The sequence below is a fragment of the Leptonotus elevatus genome, chromosome 15 (genome assembly GCF_054856555.1).
Source record: "Leptonotus elevatus isolate MCC_2025b chromosome 15, RoL_Lele_1.0, whole genome shotgun sequence".
Lineage (NCBI taxonomy): Eukaryota > Metazoa > Chordata > Actinopteri > Syngnathiformes > Syngnathidae > Leptonotus > Leptonotus elevatus.
Window position 1 is genome coordinate 81093 of NC_141253.1, and position 20455 is coordinate 101547.

The window sequence follows — 20455 nt, forward strand, 5'->3', positions numbered from 1 at the left end:
AATAGCCCGTATCAGGGGGCCCGGTACCCCATACTCCCGAAGCACCCCCCACAGGACTCCCCGAGGGACACGGTCAAACGCCTTCTCCAAGTCCACAAAGCACATGTGGACTGGTTGGGCGAACTCCCACGCACCCTCAAGGATCCTGCTGAGGGTGTAGAGCTGGTCCACTGTTCCACGGCCGGGACGAAAACCACACTGCTCCTCCTGAATCCGAGATTCAACTTCCCGACGGATCCTCCTCTCCAGCACCCCCGAATAGACCTTACCTGGGAGGCTGAGGAGTGTGATCCCTCTAAAGTTGGAACACACCCTCCGGTCCCCCTTCTTAAAAAGAGGAACCACCACCCCGGTCTGCCAATCCAGAGGCACTGTCCCTGATGTCCACGCGATGTTGTAGAGACGCGTCAACCACGACAGCCCCACAGCATCCAGAGCCTTTAGGAACTCCGGCCGAACCTCATCCGCCCCCGAGGCCCTGCCACCGAGAAGCTTTCCAACCACTTCAGTGACTTCGACCCCAGAGATGGGGGGCCCACCTCAGAGTCCCCAGACCCTGCTTCCTCAAAGGAAGGCGTGTTGGTGGAATTGAGGAGGTCTTCGAAGTATTCTCCCCACCGATTCACGACATCCCAAGTCGAGGTCAACGGCACCCCATCTCCACTATACACAGTGTTAATGGCGCACTGCTTTACCCTCCTGAGACGCCGGATGGTGGACCAGAATTTCCTCGAAGACACTCCAAAGTCGATCATCGAACTGCGGCCTCGGGTGTCCTGGTGCCAAGTGCACATGTGGACACGCTTGTGCTTGAACACGGTGTTCGTTATGGTCAGTCCGCGACGAGCACAGAAGTCCAACAACAAAACACCGCTCGGGTTTCGATCGGGGGGGCCGTTCCTCCCAATCGCGCCCGTCCAGGTCTCACTGTCATTACCCACGTGAGCGTTGAAGTCCCCCAGCAGAACGAGGGAGTCCCCGGGGGGAGCGCTGGAGGACGAAAGTAACAAAGGTAAATAAGGCAAATAAACAAACAACAAAAAAGTGCATCAAATATGTTAGCAAAAAGAAGGGAAAGGCCTCAAAATGGTGAAAAGTTTGTTTCTTTATTGCAAAACAAATGAAAATGCGTCTGTTGCACTCGAACCGACTTTGACGTAGCTAATACTGCTAACGTGGCTAATGTCCGGCAACGGCACGCAGACAGCGCGTGTTAATGCTAACCAATGTGCTAACGGGCGTTCAGTTGATTTCCTTGTTGAGGTACTTCCTCATGACGGAGGCCACGTCATCGCCGCCGCCGCCGCCGCCGCCGTCGCCGTCGCCGCCCTCGCTGCCCTCGGCTTCCAGGCGTTCTCCCCTCGGCCTGTCCGAGTGGCGACGAGGCCGTACCGGCTCGCAACTTCCCGCCGAGCCGCCGGACCCGGACGACCCTGTGTCGGAGCCCCTGCGGCGTCGAGTGGAGGGCGGCAGCTCTCCAAAATGGACGCTGAGAGTCCGGCGGCCGCCACGCGTCGATCCGGCCAGGCTGCCGGCCGACTGAGCTCTACGGATGGCGGGGAGGACGTCGGACGCGACCGACGCGGTGTCCAACTCATCCAGGAGCCGCTGGTTCTGGAAGACTGCGCCTTCAGGCGCCAGGGTGCCCTCGGACGCGTCCTCGGAGAGCAAACTTGTTAGCGTGCAACGGCGGGACGCCTGCGGGGATCTCTGAAGAGTCGACGCGGAGCGCTGAGGTTCCTCCCAGTCCTCCTCCGCCACGGCCATGGAGGAGGGCCGCTGGCTGGGGTGCCGCTCAGGGGAGGCGTGCTGAGGTGAGTCGCGCTGGCGGGCGACATAGGAGGACGCCAAAGACGAAAGGCGGGGCAGCGACGGCAGCGAGGTCGGGGAGTCGCAGGCATTGAAGGCGGAGGACGGGGGCGTCGACGTGACGCCAACAGAACGAGGGCCGGCCAAGCGGGGCAGGAGGGGAGACGACGGCTTCAGGATGCCCGGACGAGCTTCCGGAAGCTCGTCCGGTGCGAGGGAGAGCGCCGAGGCCCGGCGGCGTAGAGCGGACGCCGCTGTGGTTTGATAAGCGGAAAGTGAGACTGCGTCCCCGCCCGCCGGACCGCCCACCGGGCCGCCCACCGGGCCGCCCGCGTCCCCACCCGCCCGCCGCTTGCGAAGTCCTTCGAGAAGCTCGGACAGCGCAGACGAGGACGCCGCCCGGCCTGGCCCCGGGCTCGGGCCTCCTGCCGGACGGCCTGCGCTCGAGTCGTCCTCGTCCGCGCAGGAGCTGCACAAAACACAACAAACGTTTTACATGACGCCCGTTTCCATGTTATGAAATCTCTCATTATGCAGAAAGTGGATGAAATTATTGTCACCAGAATCACCAAATGTCTTATTTATGCTGCATTCGAAGAAGGTGGCAAGTCGGACTTTTCAACTTCGTACCATCCATCCATTTACTACCGCTTATCCAGGATCGGGTCACGAGGGGAAGCAGCTTTAGCAGGGAAGCCCAGACTTCCCGGTCCCCAGCCACTTCAACCAGCTCCAGCGGCGAGATCCCAAGGCGTTCCCAGGCCAGTCGAGAGACAGTCTCTCCGGCGTGTCCTGGGTCGTCCCCGGGGCCTCCCGCCGGTGGGACATGGCCGGAACACCTCCAGGGAGGCGTCCGAACCAGACGCCCGAGCCACCTCAACTGGCTCCTCTCAACGCGGAGGAGTAGCGGCTCGACCCCGAGTCTCTCCCGGATGATCGAGCTTTTCACCTCTCAAGGCCGAGATCCACCAATCCGACGCGGGGAGTCGGACAGCGTTGGGCCGACGCCGAGCGCCGTCCGATCCGTGTGTAAATTACTGTCGTAAAGTCGGATGGAGTTGGAACACGTTGGCGTTTTCAGCAAATCGGACATGCTGAATCGGCGTCAGGGCATTCGATCACTGTTATTGGCTGTCAGCTGGCGAATCAGCGCGCGGGGAAGAAGAAGACGTGACCAACGCGGAACAGCACGGATGGAAAGCCTGGACCATTTTTTCCCGCTCCTTTTGCGTATCGTCACTTTGCTGGAACCTCCGCATTTGAACGTACAATGTCTGTCCGGACAAAAGATCGGGAAGGCGACTTTGTCTCTGGTTCGAGAGAGAGAGACTGGCATTGTGTGATATTACCGCTAAAGGTACGAAAGCCGCGGCTTGACATGAGGACGCGACGGCCTTAATCAATCAATAAAACAATTCATCGGAAGCAGACATCGTTGTCGTTTTGAGGACGCAAGTTTCCGAGACTCGTCAATCCGAATTCCCACCTTCCTTGAATGCAGCTCAAAATGTCATGATGATATTTCTCATTATGGAGTAATAAGTGACGTTTAACTGGCAGAAATTGTTCACAAAAATCAAGGAAAACACCCGACAGAGTTTGGACATCATTTCTTCATTGTTCAAGATTGTCGTAGTAATATTTTGCAGATTCAAAAATAAACCAAATGTTGAATAACATTCTCTGCCCGGAATTGTTTACAAAAAAAATGGAAATACCTGCAGGACGCAGTTTGGACGCCATCGTCGTAACGCTTGCATGCAGGACAAACACGCAACATCAAATAAACAGACAACTGAAACTGAAAGGACCCGAAAAGGTACGACAAATGTCAAGTCATCTCACAATCCCATGCAAAAAAAAAAGAGCGCTGACGTGAGAAGGAAATGACGGCAGAACAAGAAACACAAAAAGGAAGGCGCATTCGAGATCGGGATTGTCAGGCGGCCGCCGCTCAAATTGCAGCACAAATGTCAACGCGTACGACAACAAACCACGCGCGGCAACTTACCGGAAACTGGACGTGCTGCAGGAATCGGCCAGCGACCGGCGTCCCCCCTTACTGTCGCCGCAGGACGATCCTCCGGCACGCGAGCCTACCGCGGCCGTCCCTCGCCGAGATGGGACGCCTCCGCCCGCGTCCTCCGTCCCGACGGAGCCGCCGCTGGATTCCCTGCCGGGAACAACAAATTGATCGTGGGACGATCGAAGACACCTATGTGCAAAAAAAAGGCTGAACGTCAACGATCACCGAACCTTTGGCCCATTTCAACCTCAGAAATGATTTGAATCCAAAATTTGGGATTTTCTTTCCTCATGAAGCCAATAATGTCCGTAAAATCCCAAATGTCCAAAAATAATTTACGAGGTTGAAGATTTGAGACGTGACGATTGATGGCAGCTTTGTCACGTTCAAACTGAAACACGATGGTTTTTACTATTCGTCGGCGGTGACGGATGGCACTTTGAATCGTTTTCGACTGTCCCCGAAGCGTCGCGCGGTTAGCGTGCGCTCAAGCTAGCTAGCGTCAACGAGCTAACGATTGAGAGCAAATGTATGGCATGTGTTGTGCAATCACGAATTCTTAAACGCGGATCGGTGACGGCACTGCAGGCCCGCGTGAGTCTTTTCTCTTTGGTGGCCAGTTGAAGATGGCGTCCCACAGGGCTCTGTCCTTGGCCCACTCCTGTTTTCATAGCAACAGGATCGGGCGCGCCTTCCTTTCATTGTTTCGCTGACGACTTGCAATGATGATGGAAACGCGCCTGCCGTTGACGAGCTCGCATCCCGTTTGGCCGCCGTCATGTCCGAGCTTGCGGCGGGCTGCCGTATACGCTCGGATCAAATCAAAGCCGGGATCCGTTTCCTCTTTGTCCGTCTCTCGACAAGCCGGTGGTACCGACTGGCCCGGTGACCGGCGGTTGGGGACCGCTGATTTGGCGGTGAGGCGGGCCGGGCTTACCTGTCGCTGTCGCTGTCGTCGCTGGAGCGGACCTCCTCCAAGGCGGCCTGCAGGTCGACGATTCGGCGGATGGACGTCTCCAGGTCGGCCTGCAACGTCTGCCGGATGGCCGTCAGCTCCTCCACCTGCAGCTCCTGCACGCGTGCCGGCGCCACGTCATCACCATGGCAACCACACAACGCGGCGGCGTGCGCGACGCGTCCTCACCATCTCCATGCGGCGTCTGCTGGCGTCCTGCTGCCGCCGGCTCAGCTCGTCCATTTCCACGCGCGCGTCCTGAAGTCGCTGCTGGAAGTAACGAGCGTTGTCGCGCTCGCGCGCCTCCGACTGCGCGCTCTGCTCCAGCTCCTCCCCCAGACGCACCACGCTGTCGCGTAGCCGCAGCACCAGCACCTGCGCACGCACGCACGCACGCACGCACGCACGTGTAAATGGCAAACCACGGCTGCTCACTAATTGGTGTCGTTCGCGAGCTCGAGTCGCGCTTGTGTTTCTATTTGTAGAATTGCAGCATTTGCGGTACTGGAGTGGCTTGCGGTTCTACATCGGACCTTGCGCTCCTTCCTGTGTTGGATGCCTCCCTCATCCGGAACGCCTGATTCAAATGATCAGCAAGCTCTGTTGAAGCCCAACAGGCCTCCTGATCATTTCAATCAGGCGTGCCGCAGGAGGGAGACATTGCAAAGAGGCAGGCAGTTCCCCGGCTTCGAGGTTCTGGTGCTGGTTTGACCCATTCCGGAAGCAAAGTGGCGGCGTTGGCGGCGGCGGCGGCGCTCACCTCAAACCTTTTGACTTGACCTTTGCTGAACTCCAGCTTGTTCTCCAGGTCGCACACGCGCGCTTCCTGCTTGCTGACGATGCTGCGCCCCACGGTGGACGCCTCCAGGAAGTGCAGCCTGGACGCCTGCCGCTGCAGCTGCGCCGGCGCGGACCAAACACAATCAGGCAGTGCGACGAAGACCACGAGCCGACCGGCGCCCGGCGCCCGGCGCCCGGCGACCTCACCTCCTCCTGCAGCTCGTGCCGCCGCTTCTTCAGCTCCTCCAGCTCGGCCTGCAAGTCTCGGATCTGAGCGATGTCGCTGGACGACTGCAAGGACAGACGTTTGAGAGGACAGACAGGAGGCGGCGGACAAAGGCCAGAGAAGCGGAGCGCAACCTGCGCGATGAGCGCTTTGTGTTTGCTCATGAGTTGGTTGAGGTCGTCCTGGTCCTCTTCCAGACGTTTGAGCAGGTCCGCTTTCTCCCGCCGGAGGACGCAAAGTTCGTCGTCCGCCTGGAAAGACAAACGCTCTCAATGACAAGACAATGAGGCGATGAAGCAAGTCCTGCTACTGCTGGTACTGGACTGATTGTGATCCTGCGACCATAACTGTTTCCATTTGGTACTTCTTCTGGTACCGACGCTGATGATGTTACTGGGTCGGGTACTCAGCTGGTCATGGTTGTAGTTTTGATACTTCTTCTGGTACGGTACAGGTCCTGGTCTAGAAGTTGTAAAGGTCTGGTACTCGTGCCGATATTAGACCTTGTTGTGGTACCGGTACTGTTACTTTAAGTCAGGGTTCACCGACTCCGGTCCGCGAGGTCCAGAGTCCTGCAGGTTTTAGATGTTTCCGCCCACTAGCGCACTTGATTCATAAAATCAGCTCCGATCCTGATATTTAGTATCGGGTGTGTTGCTCGACGGAAACATCTCAAACCTTTTGGACCGCAATCGGTGAACCGCTCTCAGTGATGACGGCTCCAATGCAACTTTTGGGTTTGAAGCTTCTTCTGGCAACGGTGCCGGTAAACGGAAGCCATTTATTGTATTGAAAACTGAAATTTGATGTTGGAGCGCTCCTATAACTGGCACTTGTTTAGATTTGGGAACGTTGTGATGGTAGTTTGTGTTCCTGAAGCTGATGTTAGTCCAGCTGGCGACGGTGCCGGCGCCGCCATGAGCGGACGTTTGGGCGTAAGCGTTGGCGGTTGAAGATGAGGAAGACGATTCTGACCAAAGTCTTCTGCTTGCAGACGTTGTCCAGTTGACTCTGAACGTCCTCCAGCTCTTGCGTCAAGCTCGTCCCGACGCTCTCCAGCTCGCGGCGCCGGGATTCGCTCTCCTCCAACTGCGCGCAGAGCAGAACCGGGTGAATATCCAGCGGGTACGCGGCAGCGCCGCCGTGCCGACCCGCTCGCGGACCTGACAGTGAAGTCGTTCCAGTTGCTCCTTGGCGCCGCCGTCGGGGCTCCTCCCGCTTTGGACGGCGTTCAGCAGCGTCTGCGCGTCGGCCAGAAGCGCGTGAGTCCGCTTCAGGTCTCGCCTCAGCTTCTTCTCCACGTCAAAGTCGCGGTGGCCCACCTGGACGACACGCGTCACCGACTGCTCTTCTTCTGGGCTGGGATCTGCGAGTGCGTGCGTGCGTGCGTGCGCGAGACCTGTTCGCACAGCGTGGCGACCAGTCCTTCCAGGTCGTGCTTCTCGTGGACGAGCATCTGCTTGGCCTCGTATTCTTGCTCCAGCTGCATCTCCAGCTGTCTCAGCTGACGGGGGGACAAAAGGGTCTTCAGGAGACAAACGACGCTAACCGCGCTAATGCTGCAAAGATGGCCGCCGACGCACCCGCCTCTGAGACGACCTGTGCACGTCCTCCAGCTCCTCCTCTTTGTCCTCCAGCTCCTTTTGGTGCATCTGCTTCACTCGCGCCATCTCCAACTCCACACGCACGTGAACCTGAAGATTCTCACGCCATCAAGACGCTCGAAGTCATTGTTACCGATGAACTCAACTCAACTGATTGTCAGCGTAATGAGTTAGCGACGGGATGTAACGATATCGAAACCTCACGATACGATATTATCACGATATTGTGGGGAGGTTGGCAATATAAAAAAAAGGTCACATATTGACTCACAAGCATATTACTTTCCCTTCATCTGACGCTAGCGTGTATTTTAAACAAAAAAGGCCAAAACATGCCTTGTGAAAATTAAACTGCACAAAAAAAAAACTAGCCACGAAAGGGTGCGAGAACTGCACAAATGTAAATCAACCCGACTATTTTAAAAACAGACACGCTGCTTTTAATATGACGATATGACGAAAACGATATATTGTGGCAGTTTTAATATCGCAATATTGCCGCTATCGTTACAAAAAAGATCCCACGTGGGATGATAGAGAACAAGACTTGCGCAACGGTGACACGGTTGCGGCGTGAACGTAGCGAGCGACCTGCTGCTGCTGTTCAACGGTGGCGCTGAGTTTGGCCACCTCCTCCGCCCTCTCGCCGGCCGCGCCCTCCAGGTGGCGCACTCGCTTCTTCAGCTCGGGCAGCGAGTCGGCCGTCAGGTGGACGCTGAGGTCTCGGATCTGGCAGCACAGCTCGTCCTTCTGCTTGAGCAGGCGGCCCGCCTCCGCGCGGCTCTCCTGCGACGCACACCAACGGTCGAGCGCTTGCTAGCGAGCTTGCGACGCGAGCTTGCGACGCGCGGCGGCTGCCCGGGCTCACCTGGAGGTCTCGGCGCAGCGTGAAAATCTGCACCCCCAGCGCGGCGTTCTCCTGCAGGGTTTTGTTCTTCAGCTCCCGCTCGCCGCCGGCTTCCGCTAACGCCGCGGCCAGCTCGCCGTCAAAGCTGAGGGCGTTAGCGTCTCGTTAGCACGCTCGGCAACCGGCTTACAACGTTGCCATTTCGGTCGTCAAAAACGACGGGGCCAGCAAGTTGCGCCATTAAGCGCTAATTAGCATGCTAATTAGCATGCTAGCCTCCTTGATCGACCTGAGCGTGCTGAGTACGTTACCGTCGCTGCTTGCGTTCCATTTGGTGTGCCCGATTGTGCAGATTGTCCGTCATCACCCGAGCGTCGTGCAGCTCGTTGGCCGCGCGCCGGCCGCGACGTTTCAGCTCCGTCGCCGTGCGCTTGGATTCGTCCAGCTGAACCTGCAACGACGCCACCTGCGGACCGCGGCACACGTTACGGCCGGAGCTCGTCCGCTTTGGCCGTCAGGTTCGTCGCGGCTGACCTTGGCGTCCGCCTGCTGCCGAGCGCCGCGCTCCGCTTCCGCCTTCTCCTCCGTCTGCTGCAGACGGCGGCGAAGGAAGTCCACCTCCGTCTGGCAGCAGTCCAGCTGCAAGACCAGCTCGCTCTCTGTGGGCCGGCAAAAATGCTCTCCAAACTCTGCATAGTCCGCAACGGCGGCTCACCGCAGCAAATTCATCAACAACAAATGACGACGCGGCCAAATTCAGCCAAAAGTTGCAGCCCCGTCACGAGCTGGCGAGCTAACTGCTAGCTAGAAAGACCAAGGGGCAGCGTGGCGGTTTCTAGAGGAACGCCCCCGACTTCCATTCATACAAACATCAACAAAACGTTCTTACGGCCCCCGACAATGACGTCCAATCATGGCACAGACAGGAAGTGGCGACCAACCTGTTCCTGCTACTTGCCGACTCTCTAGCGTGCACATTTTTTGACCTTCCTCCTTCACATTCTTCTCCAGTGTCTCCATGGCAACCTTGCACTGCTCCAGGCGAACCTGAAGGGGTGTGGCATTTACAGGAAGTGGTCAAAAGTTGTCTAGCGGCTGTGGACAGGAAGTAGTCAAAAAGCTTGGCCGTTGGGGACAGGAAGTGGTCAAAATGTTTGTCTGTTAGAGACAGGAAGTGGTCAAAAGTTGTCTAGTGGCTGTGGACAGGAAGTGGTCAAAAAGCTTGGCCGTTGGGGACAGGAAGTGGTCAAAATGTTTGTCTGTTAGAGACAGGAAGTGGTCAAAAGTTGTCTAGTGGCTGTGGACAGGAAGTAGTCAAAAAGCTTGGCCGTTGGGGACAGGAAGTGGTCAAAAAGCTTGGCCGTTGGGGACAGGAAGTGGTCAAAATGTTTGTCTGTTAGAGACAGGAAGTGGTCAAAAGTTGTCTAGTGGCTGTGGACAGGAAGTAGTCAAAAAGTTTGGCCGTTGGGGACAGGAAGTGGTCAAAAAGCTTGGCGGTTGGGGACAGGAAGTGGTCAAAAAGTTTGTCCGTAAGAGACAGGAAGTAGCCTAAGGTTAGCGGCTGTGGACAGGAAGTGCGGATGAGCGTCTGACCTGCAGATCTTTGTTGTCCTTGCTGAGTCTCAGTCTTTCGGCTCGCTCAACATCCAGAGCCTGACCCAGCGCGTCGCCACGGAAACGCTCGTCACTCAGCTCCGAGGTCACGGCCGTCAGCTGCGCGCGCGCCGACCACATCAGGTGTGAGTGTGCTAGCTTGCGCGCGCGCGTGCACGTGTGCGTGCGTGTACAAACTTTGGTTTCGCAGGTGTCGACCATTTGTCTCAAGTCTTTTCGTTCTTTCTCTGACTTTTCCAAACGTTTTCTCAGCTCCAAAACTTCGTCCTGAAAAGACACCAAAGTGGGCGGCGACAGTCCGAATACTTAAAAGTCCTTTTTTGGGCCGGTTCAAATTGTTCGACGGATGCTTGGGAGGCAAACTTTCGGATGTTTTCTCACATTTTCACTTTCTGACATTTTACCGCCAACCAAACATACGTTTGCGTGTGTGCGTGTGTGCGTGTGTGCGTGTGTGTGCGTGTACTTCTTTGGCGCGCAGCCTCTCGTTGTCCACGTTGACGTCCACCAGGGGGCGCAGTCGGCAGACGAGCTTCCACCAGCTCCACTGCGACACGCCGCGCAGCGCTCGCAGGTTCCGCTGCAGGCAACGCACCGCCATGTGCTGCACCTGCAAAGATGAAAAGAAACGCGAGTCCGAGGGAAAGTCCGTCCGCTGCTGACGACTCGGGTTTTCGCCGGCGGACTGACGAGTGACGACAAGATTGAAATTTGGACGGAATGAGCGCCAATGGAAGACATTTTTGGGCCGCCGCAAAAAGAGGTGAAGTTTGGGGACGAAAAGCAGGAGGTGGAAGAGTTGTTGTTTCTTTTGCTTGCTTGTTTCTGCAGGAATCCATTTTGTAAACACTTTTTTAGTGGCGCACTGACGAACTTGAATTGGACGGCGTGGCAGCGCCGTTATGCTAACGAGGCGACCGAGTGACAAACCGCAGTGGCCCGAAATGACGACGAAAAAAAGATCAAATGCTACGAAAGCCGATTTGATCGAGTGTTCAAAATGGCTGCCGATGGACGGGCAAACATTTGCTCATCATTTTGTGCTCATTCCCCTTTTTGAAGATTGAGTCGGTGCAGTTCTCCATCGGGCCACACGAGGGGGCCAAAGATCACTTCGTATAGTCGTGCGTGCGTGCGTACCTCGAGCGTGCGGTACCTGCGTCTGGCCAGGTGGCCAACGCAGGCCGCCTGAAGGTGGACCAGCCAGCCCGTCACCTGCAGGTCCCGCCAGGCCTCCAATTGGCGCAGCACGCCGCGCTTCATCAACACCTGACCTCGGGAAATCAAAGGAGCACGTGAAGCACGCCGCACGCCGCAGCGGGTGGGCGGGACAGCGCCGGCGTTCTGACCCGACTGGTGCCGACCGCGACGCTCCTGGGGTCCAGGTCCAAGTCGGCCAGCAGCTCGTCCACCGCCTGAAAGAACGACGGCGTCGGCGGGAGGTCAAAGGGCATCTGAGGAGCTGCTTGTGACCCACCTTCCTCTCGTCGTGGCTGACAAACATGGAGGCGTAACGCTTCATGATGGGCGGCGACAAGGCCTGGAAGTGGCAGCGGAAGTCGCTCAGGGTCATGTGATCCGGGTAACCTGACACAAAGCGCACGTTAGCCGGAAACAAATGAACTCATTCGCTGCCAAAAGTGGATTTCTACGTTTTTGGACGTCGCCTTTGAACTGCAGAGAACGCTTGAAGCAATGCTCGTTATTACAAAAGCGGCCAGCGGGTGGCAGCAGAGTACAAGAGATCAACCCAAAAGCTGTTTTCCCCACGGTTTAAAACGGATTTGTGAATGATGATGAAACTTAGCGATATGCTAATGCTAATTGCTGCAAAACGGAAACAGATAGAAACATGCGTTTTGTTTTGTTTTCTTGTGTGGGACTTGCAAAATCACTCCAAATCCAGTCAAACAGCCAGGAGCGAAGGGGGTTGCTTCAGTCAAAATGGCTGCCAGTCAATAACTTACTTACTTACTTAGTAACGATAATGACAATATTGCGATATTAAAACTGCCACAATATATCGTCGCTGTCATGTCACGATATTCAAAGCAGCAAATCTGTTAAAAGCAAAGTCAGGTTGATTTCAATTTGTGCAGTTCTAGCACCCTCTGGTGGCTGGCTAGTGCAGTTTAATTTTCACAAGGCATGTTTTGGCCCTTCTAGGTTTAGAATACACGCTAATGTCAGACGAAGGGGAACGTAATATGCTTGTCAATATGTGGAGGAAGTCAATGTGAGTACGTGCCTCAGTGTATATTTTATATTTAGATATTTATTTATAAAAAAATTCATTGCTGTAATGTACAAAAGCACGATATTGTGTGTGGTTTTTTTTTCCGTATGAGCTCTTTTTTAATTTATTTTTTACAATATTGTGACCTTATTTTTTATCGCAACCTGCCCACAATCTCGTGCTAATTATTGTATCGTGATGTTTGGATATCGCGACATCCCGACACATGACGTGAAAAGCACCCGTACGCGTGCGTGCGTGCGTGCGTGCGTGCGTGCGTGCGTGCGTGCGTGCGTGGCGCTGACCTGCGCGGTACGCGCGCAGCATGGCTAGCGTCTGCGCCGCCTTCAGTTGCGTCCTGAGCTCGGCCACGTTGAAGGCGCCGTCGCCGTCCGTCTTGGCGTTGACGCACTGCAGGAAGATGGGCCTGGCGCGCCGCATCACGTTGATCAGGGCGTCCTGGGGGGGCGGTGACACGCTCAGAGCCGGTCCCAGAGGAGGCGGAGCTCAGGGCGGGCGCTCGCTTACGGCCTGCAGCTTGACGGCGATGAACGGCGAGTGTCGGCGAAGCGCCGCCGCGCCGCCGCTCAGCGTCTTGCGGATGGTGCTGCTCCTCTGCAGCGAGCGCTGGCTACAGCCCTCCAGGCCGCACACGTCGCCGCCGCCGCCGCCGCGTGACCACCCCGCGTCCGGCGTGAACAGCGACTTCACCGCCACGCTAGTGAACACGCCCACGTCAGCACACGCGCCGGAAGATTTGGTGCAGAAGCAAAACAAAAACAAACTTGAGTCGGTCGGCATGAAAAGGTTTTTGCTGCAAAAGTGAAGAGTGGCTCATCGCGGGAAGGTTCGAGGAAACGGATGGAACGTGTGTGCGTGAGGCGCTCACATGTGCGAGTCGCGCAGCAGCTCGGCGGCGTTGGCGGCCGCCGGGTTGTGCTGCAGAACGCCAAACCAGCCGCTCAGGTCGTAGCGCACCGCATCCTTTCCCGTCAGGTGCTGAACTTCGCAGTGCAGGGCTTGCTCGCATTGACGCACTGCAGGGACACACCTGTCACCTTCATCATCATCATCATCATCATCATCATCATCACCATCAATGCGGTGGCGTGTGTTTACCGCTGGTGCTGTAATGACGGCACACGCGCTCCAGGGCGGCGCCCTCGTCGGACGCCGGCGTCAGCATCTCCTCGTCCAGCGTCCACAGGAGGCCGCGGGGGGAGTCCCCCGCCGCGCGCACCTAACACGCACGCGTGTCACACGCGTGACACGTCAGCACATAATTGCACGCTGGCTTACCTGCGGAGGCGGCTGGTCGATGGCCGACACCACGTCGGCCGGGTTCGCTTCCGGGCACTCCAAATCCACCGCCATGTTCTCCTGCAACACGCACGTGCACATTAAGGGGTGCGTGCACGTGCACGTGCCTGAGTGTGCGTGTGTGCGTGCGTGCCACCTGCACGTAGGTGTGTGCGGCGTTCGTGAAGGCGTGCGCGTATCGCTGCTGCGCGAGTCGTTCTTGCAAGTAGTTGTGACCCAAGTCGCTGAAGTTGGCGGCCCGCTGGTGCGCCGCGTGCCGAGGGTTCCGAAGGCCTGGCGCGTCCACCACCGTCACCGACGCCAGCGCCAACTGCTGGCCGCTCAGGGATCTGCGCGCACACAAAACACTCCACTTGCCGTCTGGGGCACATGACCTGACGCGCACGCGCACGCACACGCGCACGCGCACGCGCACGCGCACCTGTTGACGAGCGAGACGATGGCAGTGAAAAGTTCTTGGTAGAGACCCGACGCCATCCCGTCCACGCACTGCGCCGACGTCAGTCTGGGACCTGAACACACGCAAAATGGGCGTCACCTAACACACATTATTCATAAATGCTAAGCTAACTTAGCACATGAACCTGTCTCACCCTCTTCAGCCTGGGCGACGCTGTTGTGCTCTCTGGCGCCCCCGGTGGTCCGCTGCAGCAGCTGCCTGAGGTGATGCTTGAAGACAAAGGTGTGAAACTCCTCCCCCTCGCAGCCGAGCACGCTGCTCGCCACCTGAGCGCTGTCAAAATTCAAAAACTGTCTCCGCCCCACTGGCAGTACACGCGCACACGCACACGCACACGCGCGCAAGCTGTCAGTCTTCACTTCCTGCCTTTGGACCAATCGAGCCCCACTTCCTGCCGCTGCCCGCTCACCTTTGCAGGCCCCCGCCGCCCCCAGATGGTAAATCCCCGCCAGCACGTGCCAGATGGCGTTCTGCTCGTCTGCGCTGAAGGCCAGCGTTTCCATGGCGACCAGCAGCTTGGCAAAGGCCACCGACGCTCGCTGCTTTTCCTCCACCTGCCGACAGACGGACGGACGGACGGACGGTGGACGGTCAACGGCCGCCGAAGTAGACGAAGCCGGCGGGCGGGTACCTTGGTCGGAGGGGCGATGCCGAAGGAATGGCGCTCTGGAAGCTGGTGCAGTCGCAGCTCCGACCTGACGAGGAAGCCTCGCGTTAGTCTCGCCGTTAGCATCTTCGTTAGCGTCATCATCATCAGTGTGATGACTGTTAACGTCTTTGTTAGCGCCATCGTTAGCACCTTCACCATTTGCATCCCTGCTAGCCCTCGCATCATTGTTAGCATCAGAGCACGATTGTTAGCATGATTAATAACACGCACCGTTAGCATTCTCGTCAGCATCATCATCTGCATTAGCATCATTAGCAACAGCCTTGTCAGCAACACTGTTAGCATCCTCGTTAGCATCATCGTTGAGAAAACCCTCGTTAGCATGTCTGTTAGCATCATCGACAGCATTAATATTAGCATCATTGTTATGGCGGCGTTTGCGGGCACTGACCTCATCTCCGTGCCAATTCCCGCGAGCATCTGCGAGAAGACCAGGAAGTTGCTCTCACCTGCCGTCATGTGACAAACTCGCCATTTGTCCAACATCATCGTCTGAGGCGGGAAAACACAAGGTCGGTTTTGACGTCCAAGTTGGTGGCTGCGTGCGTGCGTGCGTGCGTGCGTGCGTGCGTGCGTGCGTGCGTACCTGCAGGTGTCCGGCGGCGGCTCGCCCGGCGTGGTTGAAGTCCAGCGAGAAAAGCATGGCGAAGCGTGACGAGGCGTCGCTGTGCGCCGACGTCACGCAGCCGAAAGACTTCAACACCGTAAACATGGCCTGCACGCGTTCCACTGCGAGGAAACACGCCACACTTCCTGTTTGCCAGTTCACACTTCCTGTTAGCATGGGGGGACTGACCGCTCATGTTGGGTCCGGCGGTCCCGGCTTGCTTGAGCAGCGCCACGGCGAAGGCCTGGCACGCCGCCGTCTTGCCGGTGCCGCTGCGACCCATCGCGCAGACGCAGTGGTCCCGACGGGCGTCCACCGCCGACACGTACACCCGCTTGGCAAGAGCGGCCAGAGGGGGCGGAGCTTCCCAGCGCGACTCGCCCCGCCGAGATTTGGGAGCCTAGCGGACGCCGACGTCAAACAGAATTCAGGCCTCATGGGTGGATTGCCGGCTTTTGACCTCTCAGGACTCGACAGAACCCTCGTCAAAGGGCAAATGTGCCACATCCAATATTGCGGACGAGTGCCGATTTCCATCGAGTGCCTCAATGCTAACATGCTAACATGCTAACACAACGCGCGTCACCTTGCTGTGGGTCTGCAGCGGCGGCCAGAAGTTGATCAGGTTGGGTCCGGCGTGAGTTAGCGGCATGTTAGCCTTAGCGCGGCTCATTAGCGCGTGCAGGACGGCGCTCTCGTTGACGCTGTGGAGCTCGCTCAGGTCCTCGCACAGGTCCAGGTGGGCGGGGTTGCACTGCGGGGCGGACAGGCGTCGCCTTCGTTTGAGAAAAAGTACGGCTTTCAAAAGGAATCCGAAATCTGCACAGTCCGACCGACTTTGTCCACGTGGTCTTCGTCCGCGTCGAGCAGCGAGTCGTCGGTGTGGAGGCGGAGTCTCACGCGGCCTTGGGGGAGTTCGGGCGTCCCCTCGTCAGGCTTCATCAGAGTGGCTGAAACGCGGGCGAGCGAGCGACCAATCACAACATGCTTTGAATCATCGGGTGGATTATTGCTGAAAACGTCCGCTTACCCGGCGTGAATCCGTCCTTGTGCACGAACCAAACCGCTCCGGCCTCGTACCACACGTCCTTCACCTGACAAGCACAGCGCGCGCTTTATTCTTCTGTGTTTCGAGGCCTTCTACTCGGACTAGAACCTTCTGGACTACAAAGTTCTATCAGGAAGAAAAGCTTTCGTCAGACCACGAAAGGGGACGTGCTTCGAGACCGCTCGCCGTGGACTGTGAAATTCAAAGTGGACGGGAAGCTTCTTGCTGGATGACGACCTTGCGACCTTGCGACCTTGCGACCTTGCGACCTTGCGACCTTGCCTGTGGACTGGAGCGACCGCGGTCCTCGGGTTCCTCTGTCCATCCTGTTTTCAATGTCGCCAACGCATCAGCATGAAGCCTGATAACAATCCTCAGCTGTGTTGGCTGAGGTCGACATGGAAACAGGCCGGACGGGGGGACTCGAGGAGCAGGGTTTCGAACCAGAGGACTCGCACCTTCTCTCAGGACTACGGCCTGGAGTTCGAGAGAGTCCTCGTTGTGTGTTGACGCATTCTCCAGTCGTTTGCTAGTTTGCATGCGTTCTGTTTGTCTGCCAATGAAAACGCCAAGTACCTTCACGCCGTCGCAGTCGCTCACGACGGCGTCCGCGAGTCTTCCTTCTGGTTCCTGACGTCCCTCCGACCTTTCCTCCTTCGTCCGCACTCGCTCCTCCTCCTGCAGACTCAGCTCGGCCCCTTCGCTCCCGGCCCGTCCTCCGGCGAACGGGTCTGTCGCGACCTCCCGTCGGGTGTCAGCGGGGAGGACGGCGCCCCTCTGGGATGGCGGCAGGCGGGCCGAGAGGGCGGGGCCGGCGGCTTGCCCTTGCTTTTCGGCTCGCAGCAACATCTCCGCCTCCAGGATGGGCGGAGTCTGATCGGGAAGCAGGAACTGCTGGACCAAGTTGTCGCTTAGCTTGCTCGGCTGCTGCAGGAAGGAAAACAAAGCAGCTTGACGAACTAACTTTCGTATGCTGATCATGCGAACACCTCGAGTTTTTGATATGCTGCCCCCTGCTGGCTGGGATAGCATATGACTCTCAAACGGTCTTACTTTATTGCTAAAGTTACAGAAGTGACGACACCGAACAACGCTCACTGGTTTTTCGTCTTTGACGTCGGGCTCCTTTTCTTTGGTTTCTTTCTCGGAATCGCGGACCAGCTGCTTGAGGAAGCCGCCCGAGAGCGGCGGCGAAGGGATGGGGGCCGCCACCGGGTGGTTCTCCTCCTGAATCTGGGGTCACATGACCCGTTAGACCACAAACCATTTCTTTTGGTAGCATGCTGAGACTAATAAGACACAAAGCGCAGGTCGATAAGATTACACGCCCCCACACACACGCGCACACGCACGCACACACACGCACACACCAAAATGAGTTTTAGTGGGGTTTGTGTAACGACACCATGCTAGCTAACTAGCATTCCAAAGCGCTAACAGTTCATCCAAACGGCATTTTTGCAGATTTGACATTGTTTTGATTTGAGTTGGCAGTTCCAAAGCGACCCCCCTGTGAAAAAAGATCCAAAAATGCAAACAGAACCCAGTCAGGACTCCGCCTTGAGGGACGCCTCAATGGTGCTAAATTGAAAACTGAAGTGTCTTGGAGACAAGACGTGGTAAGACTAGTATTGACCTGATTATCTGGGACTTGACCTGAAGACTCGAGATTAGGGGTTGTGGCCCAAGGACTACTGGGACTTGTTGGAGATTTGGATCTGATGACTTGGGATAATAGACTAGGACCCGTTAACATGAGACTTGGTTTTGACTTGGATCTGATGTCTTAAGTGCTGGCAATTAATGACTTGGACATATTGTAGACTTGAGTCTAAGGACGTGGTATTGGACTGGATGATGTAGGACCTGGACAAAAAGACTTGGGACTCGAAATGTCGAACTAATACTTTGACTTTCGGCAGACTTTCGAGCTCGACATGAGGACCTAATGACTGGACTTTAATTAGAGACCTGAATATAATGACGGGATCTTTGACTTGCTGGCCTGGGATTTGAGACCTGAAGACTTGGGACTCGATGTGGAGCTCGCGACCTAATGGACTAATTGGAGACCTGAGACTACTCACTGGATACAAGACCAGATATTTGGACCCATTGACTTTGGAATTGTTTTGGAACTGATGACTTGGGACCGCTGGCCTGTTTGTAACCATGACAACAGATCATGTTGCCGTGGTTACTTTCTGTTTCAAGAAAAGGAGCAAAAGGTCAACATGTCACAAAACGTCTGCTGGCGTTTTCATGCTTGAGCGTCGCTGCAGGCCGAGCTCAATTCTCGCGCGTCATGCACGCGGCGCACCTTCTTTTCCCAAAGTTTTAAGCGTGACGACAGCGCCATGTTTGCGTGGCCTGGCGGGCGGGGTTGACGCGGTGCAGGGGGAGGGCGGGGTCACTGGCGCGATGTCACGGAGGGACGCCTGACGGGAAGCACAAGTCACACGCGCACACGTGTGCGTCAACATCGCGGCCGCCGATCAGGTTTCAGTCAACAAAACGTTTTTAGCAGGTGGACCAGCTGCCGTCAAGATGTCAGCGGGGAGCGCTTGCATTTTGGAGTCAACCAGCGGCAACATCGACTTTTGGGAAAGTTGCAACCCGGGACTTGCGGATTTATTGACTCTTTACTCGGGCCTCGATGGTTGCGGCTCAAGATTTGTTGAACATTCCACATTTGATTTTCTACCTTTAGTTGCGAATGGTTTCATTGGAATCCACAAGACGGGAAAGTTTGTCTGGCGAAGGACGAGAAGGAAAGATGGAGGTGCGAAGCCGCCTGCTCGCAAGCGGAAGGAATTTCTCACTCCTCACTTTCCTTCTTTCCTTGGAGGTGAGCCTTTTCTCATGTGGACACAAATCCAGCACATTTCCTTCCAGGGACGTTCACAGGTCACGAAGCGGCCAAAGTGTCACAAAATACAAAAGCAACAATTTGGCAACCCAAGCGGACCGCTCCATTTGGACCGTGGACTCTTTGCTCCGAAAGTGGAATCACAGGACAAAATCTTGGCTCCTCCCGCTTGAGCAGGAAACCACAACCAGAAGTGGATCAATTCCTTGCGGAAGCCGGCCAAAAATCCAAATCTCGGTCTCAGTCCGCCATGAGACCCCCACCCCCACCGCCACCGCAACTTCCCTCCAGTGCTACCAAAACCACAAGTGACCTCAAAGGGATTCAAACGAGAAAGAATTGGTTACCTACAAGGACGTTGTACGAGGTCCGAGGGGGAGGACGGGACTCGAGGACTGGACTCGAGGACGGGACTCGAGGACTGGACTCGAGGACTGGACTCGAGGACTGGATTCGAGGACTGGACTCGAGGACTGGACTCGAGGACTGGACTAGACTTTGTGAGCCGGTCTGCTGCCTGGCTTGACCAAGTGGCGTGACTCTTGACAAGCAACAGACGTGTCCTATAAATAAAGTCTGACAGGGAGGGGGCCGCCAAAAGAACTTTGGGGCCGGTGGGGGTGGGGGGACGGGTTTCTGCTTTTGCAGCAGGAAATGTTCTCGAATGTTGTCGGACCATGAACAAATATTTCAATTTTTTTCCACAAACATTTGCCGTTGGGAAGGCATTTCCTATTTTTGAGGGATGACAAGCGGAATGTTTGGGTGGGGGCGGGGGGGCTCACTTTGATTGACAGCTGCAGCTGAACTGACTCACGGGAAGGCGGGGCCCCGCGAGGACTTCACACACACACGCACGCACGCACACACACACAAAAGCGACCCTTGTGCAAAATGTTTGAGAAATGACTCGAGCTGCTCGGATGATGTCATTCAAAAAGTATGATGTCATCGCGTCGCTCGGATGATGTCATTTGATAATCATGATTTCATCACGTGGCATACTGAAGGCAGGAAAAGCGTTTGAACAGTTCGATACTTGATGAGCGACCAATCAGGACTTGTTCGACACATGAAAACCATGCAACGTGACAACCTGGGACTTGCAACTTGGACCAGTTGATCCGGGACTATAGACTTGGACCTGGTAGCCTTGGGAACGAGCAAATGTTTTCTCAGACCCGATGGGACTCTGACCCAATGACCTACGGGGAGAGATTGGTCTCAAAAGGATTCCCACAAACATATTTGTGATTTTCAGATTGACAAACAAGTCCGCGATGTTCACGTGGCTCGTTTGCGTTTTTCAATTTTAAACGAACAGGAGACGACTCGATCCCTTCAGTAGAGAGCAACACTGCCTCCTTGTGGACAGAGGAACGAA

General features: G+C 56.3%; 1 protein-coding gene across 3 annotated transcripts; it reads right to left on the reverse strand.

Annotated features, from left to right (window-relative positions):
• Nucleotides 1-1140: 1140 nt before the first annotated feature.
• myo18b (myosin XVIIIB) lies at nt 1141-19564 on the reverse strand. Of its 3 annotated transcripts, none has more exons than XM_086096150.1 (42): nt 19419-19564; nt 18523-18640; nt 17301-17435; nt 16779-17129; nt 16185-16248; nt 15992-16104; nt 15741-15908; nt 15344-15554; nt 15134-15276; nt 14939-15039; nt 14509-14572; nt 14287-14431; nt 14011-14181; nt 13839-13929; nt 13554-13746; nt 13397-13477; nt 13217-13337; nt 12987-13134; nt 12626-12815; nt 12403-12556; nt 11339-11448; nt 11211-11276; nt 11002-11130; nt 10328-10471; nt 10039-10128; nt 9841-9960; nt 9189-9294; nt 8782-8906; nt 8559-8713; nt 8269-8392; nt 7992-8186; nt 7380-7490; nt 7196-7300; nt 6960-7118; nt 6772-6885; nt 5931-6047; nt 5778-5861; nt 5551-5688; nt 4980-5165; nt 4773-4906; nt 3821-3982; nt 1141-2278 (listed from the first exon to the last, which is right to left on the reverse strand). In XM_086096150.1, the coding sequence occupies exons 2-42, from the start codon at nt 18559-18561 to the stop codon at nt 1243-1245; spliced, it is 6393 nt and encodes a 2130-aa protein (XP_085952276.1). In that variant the 5' UTR covers nt 18562-18640; nt 19419-19564; the 3' UTR covers nt 1141-1242. The 3 variants fall into 3 exon arrangements, with proteins under 3 accessions (XP_085952276.1, XP_085952275.1, XP_085952277.1); XM_086096149.1 differs by having other exon boundaries at nt 19423-19519; XM_086096151.1 differs by lacking the exons at nt 1141-2278; nt 3821-3982 and having other exon boundaries at nt 5558-5688; nt 19423-19519.
• Between the last annotated feature and the right edge of the window lie 891 nt (nt 19565-20455).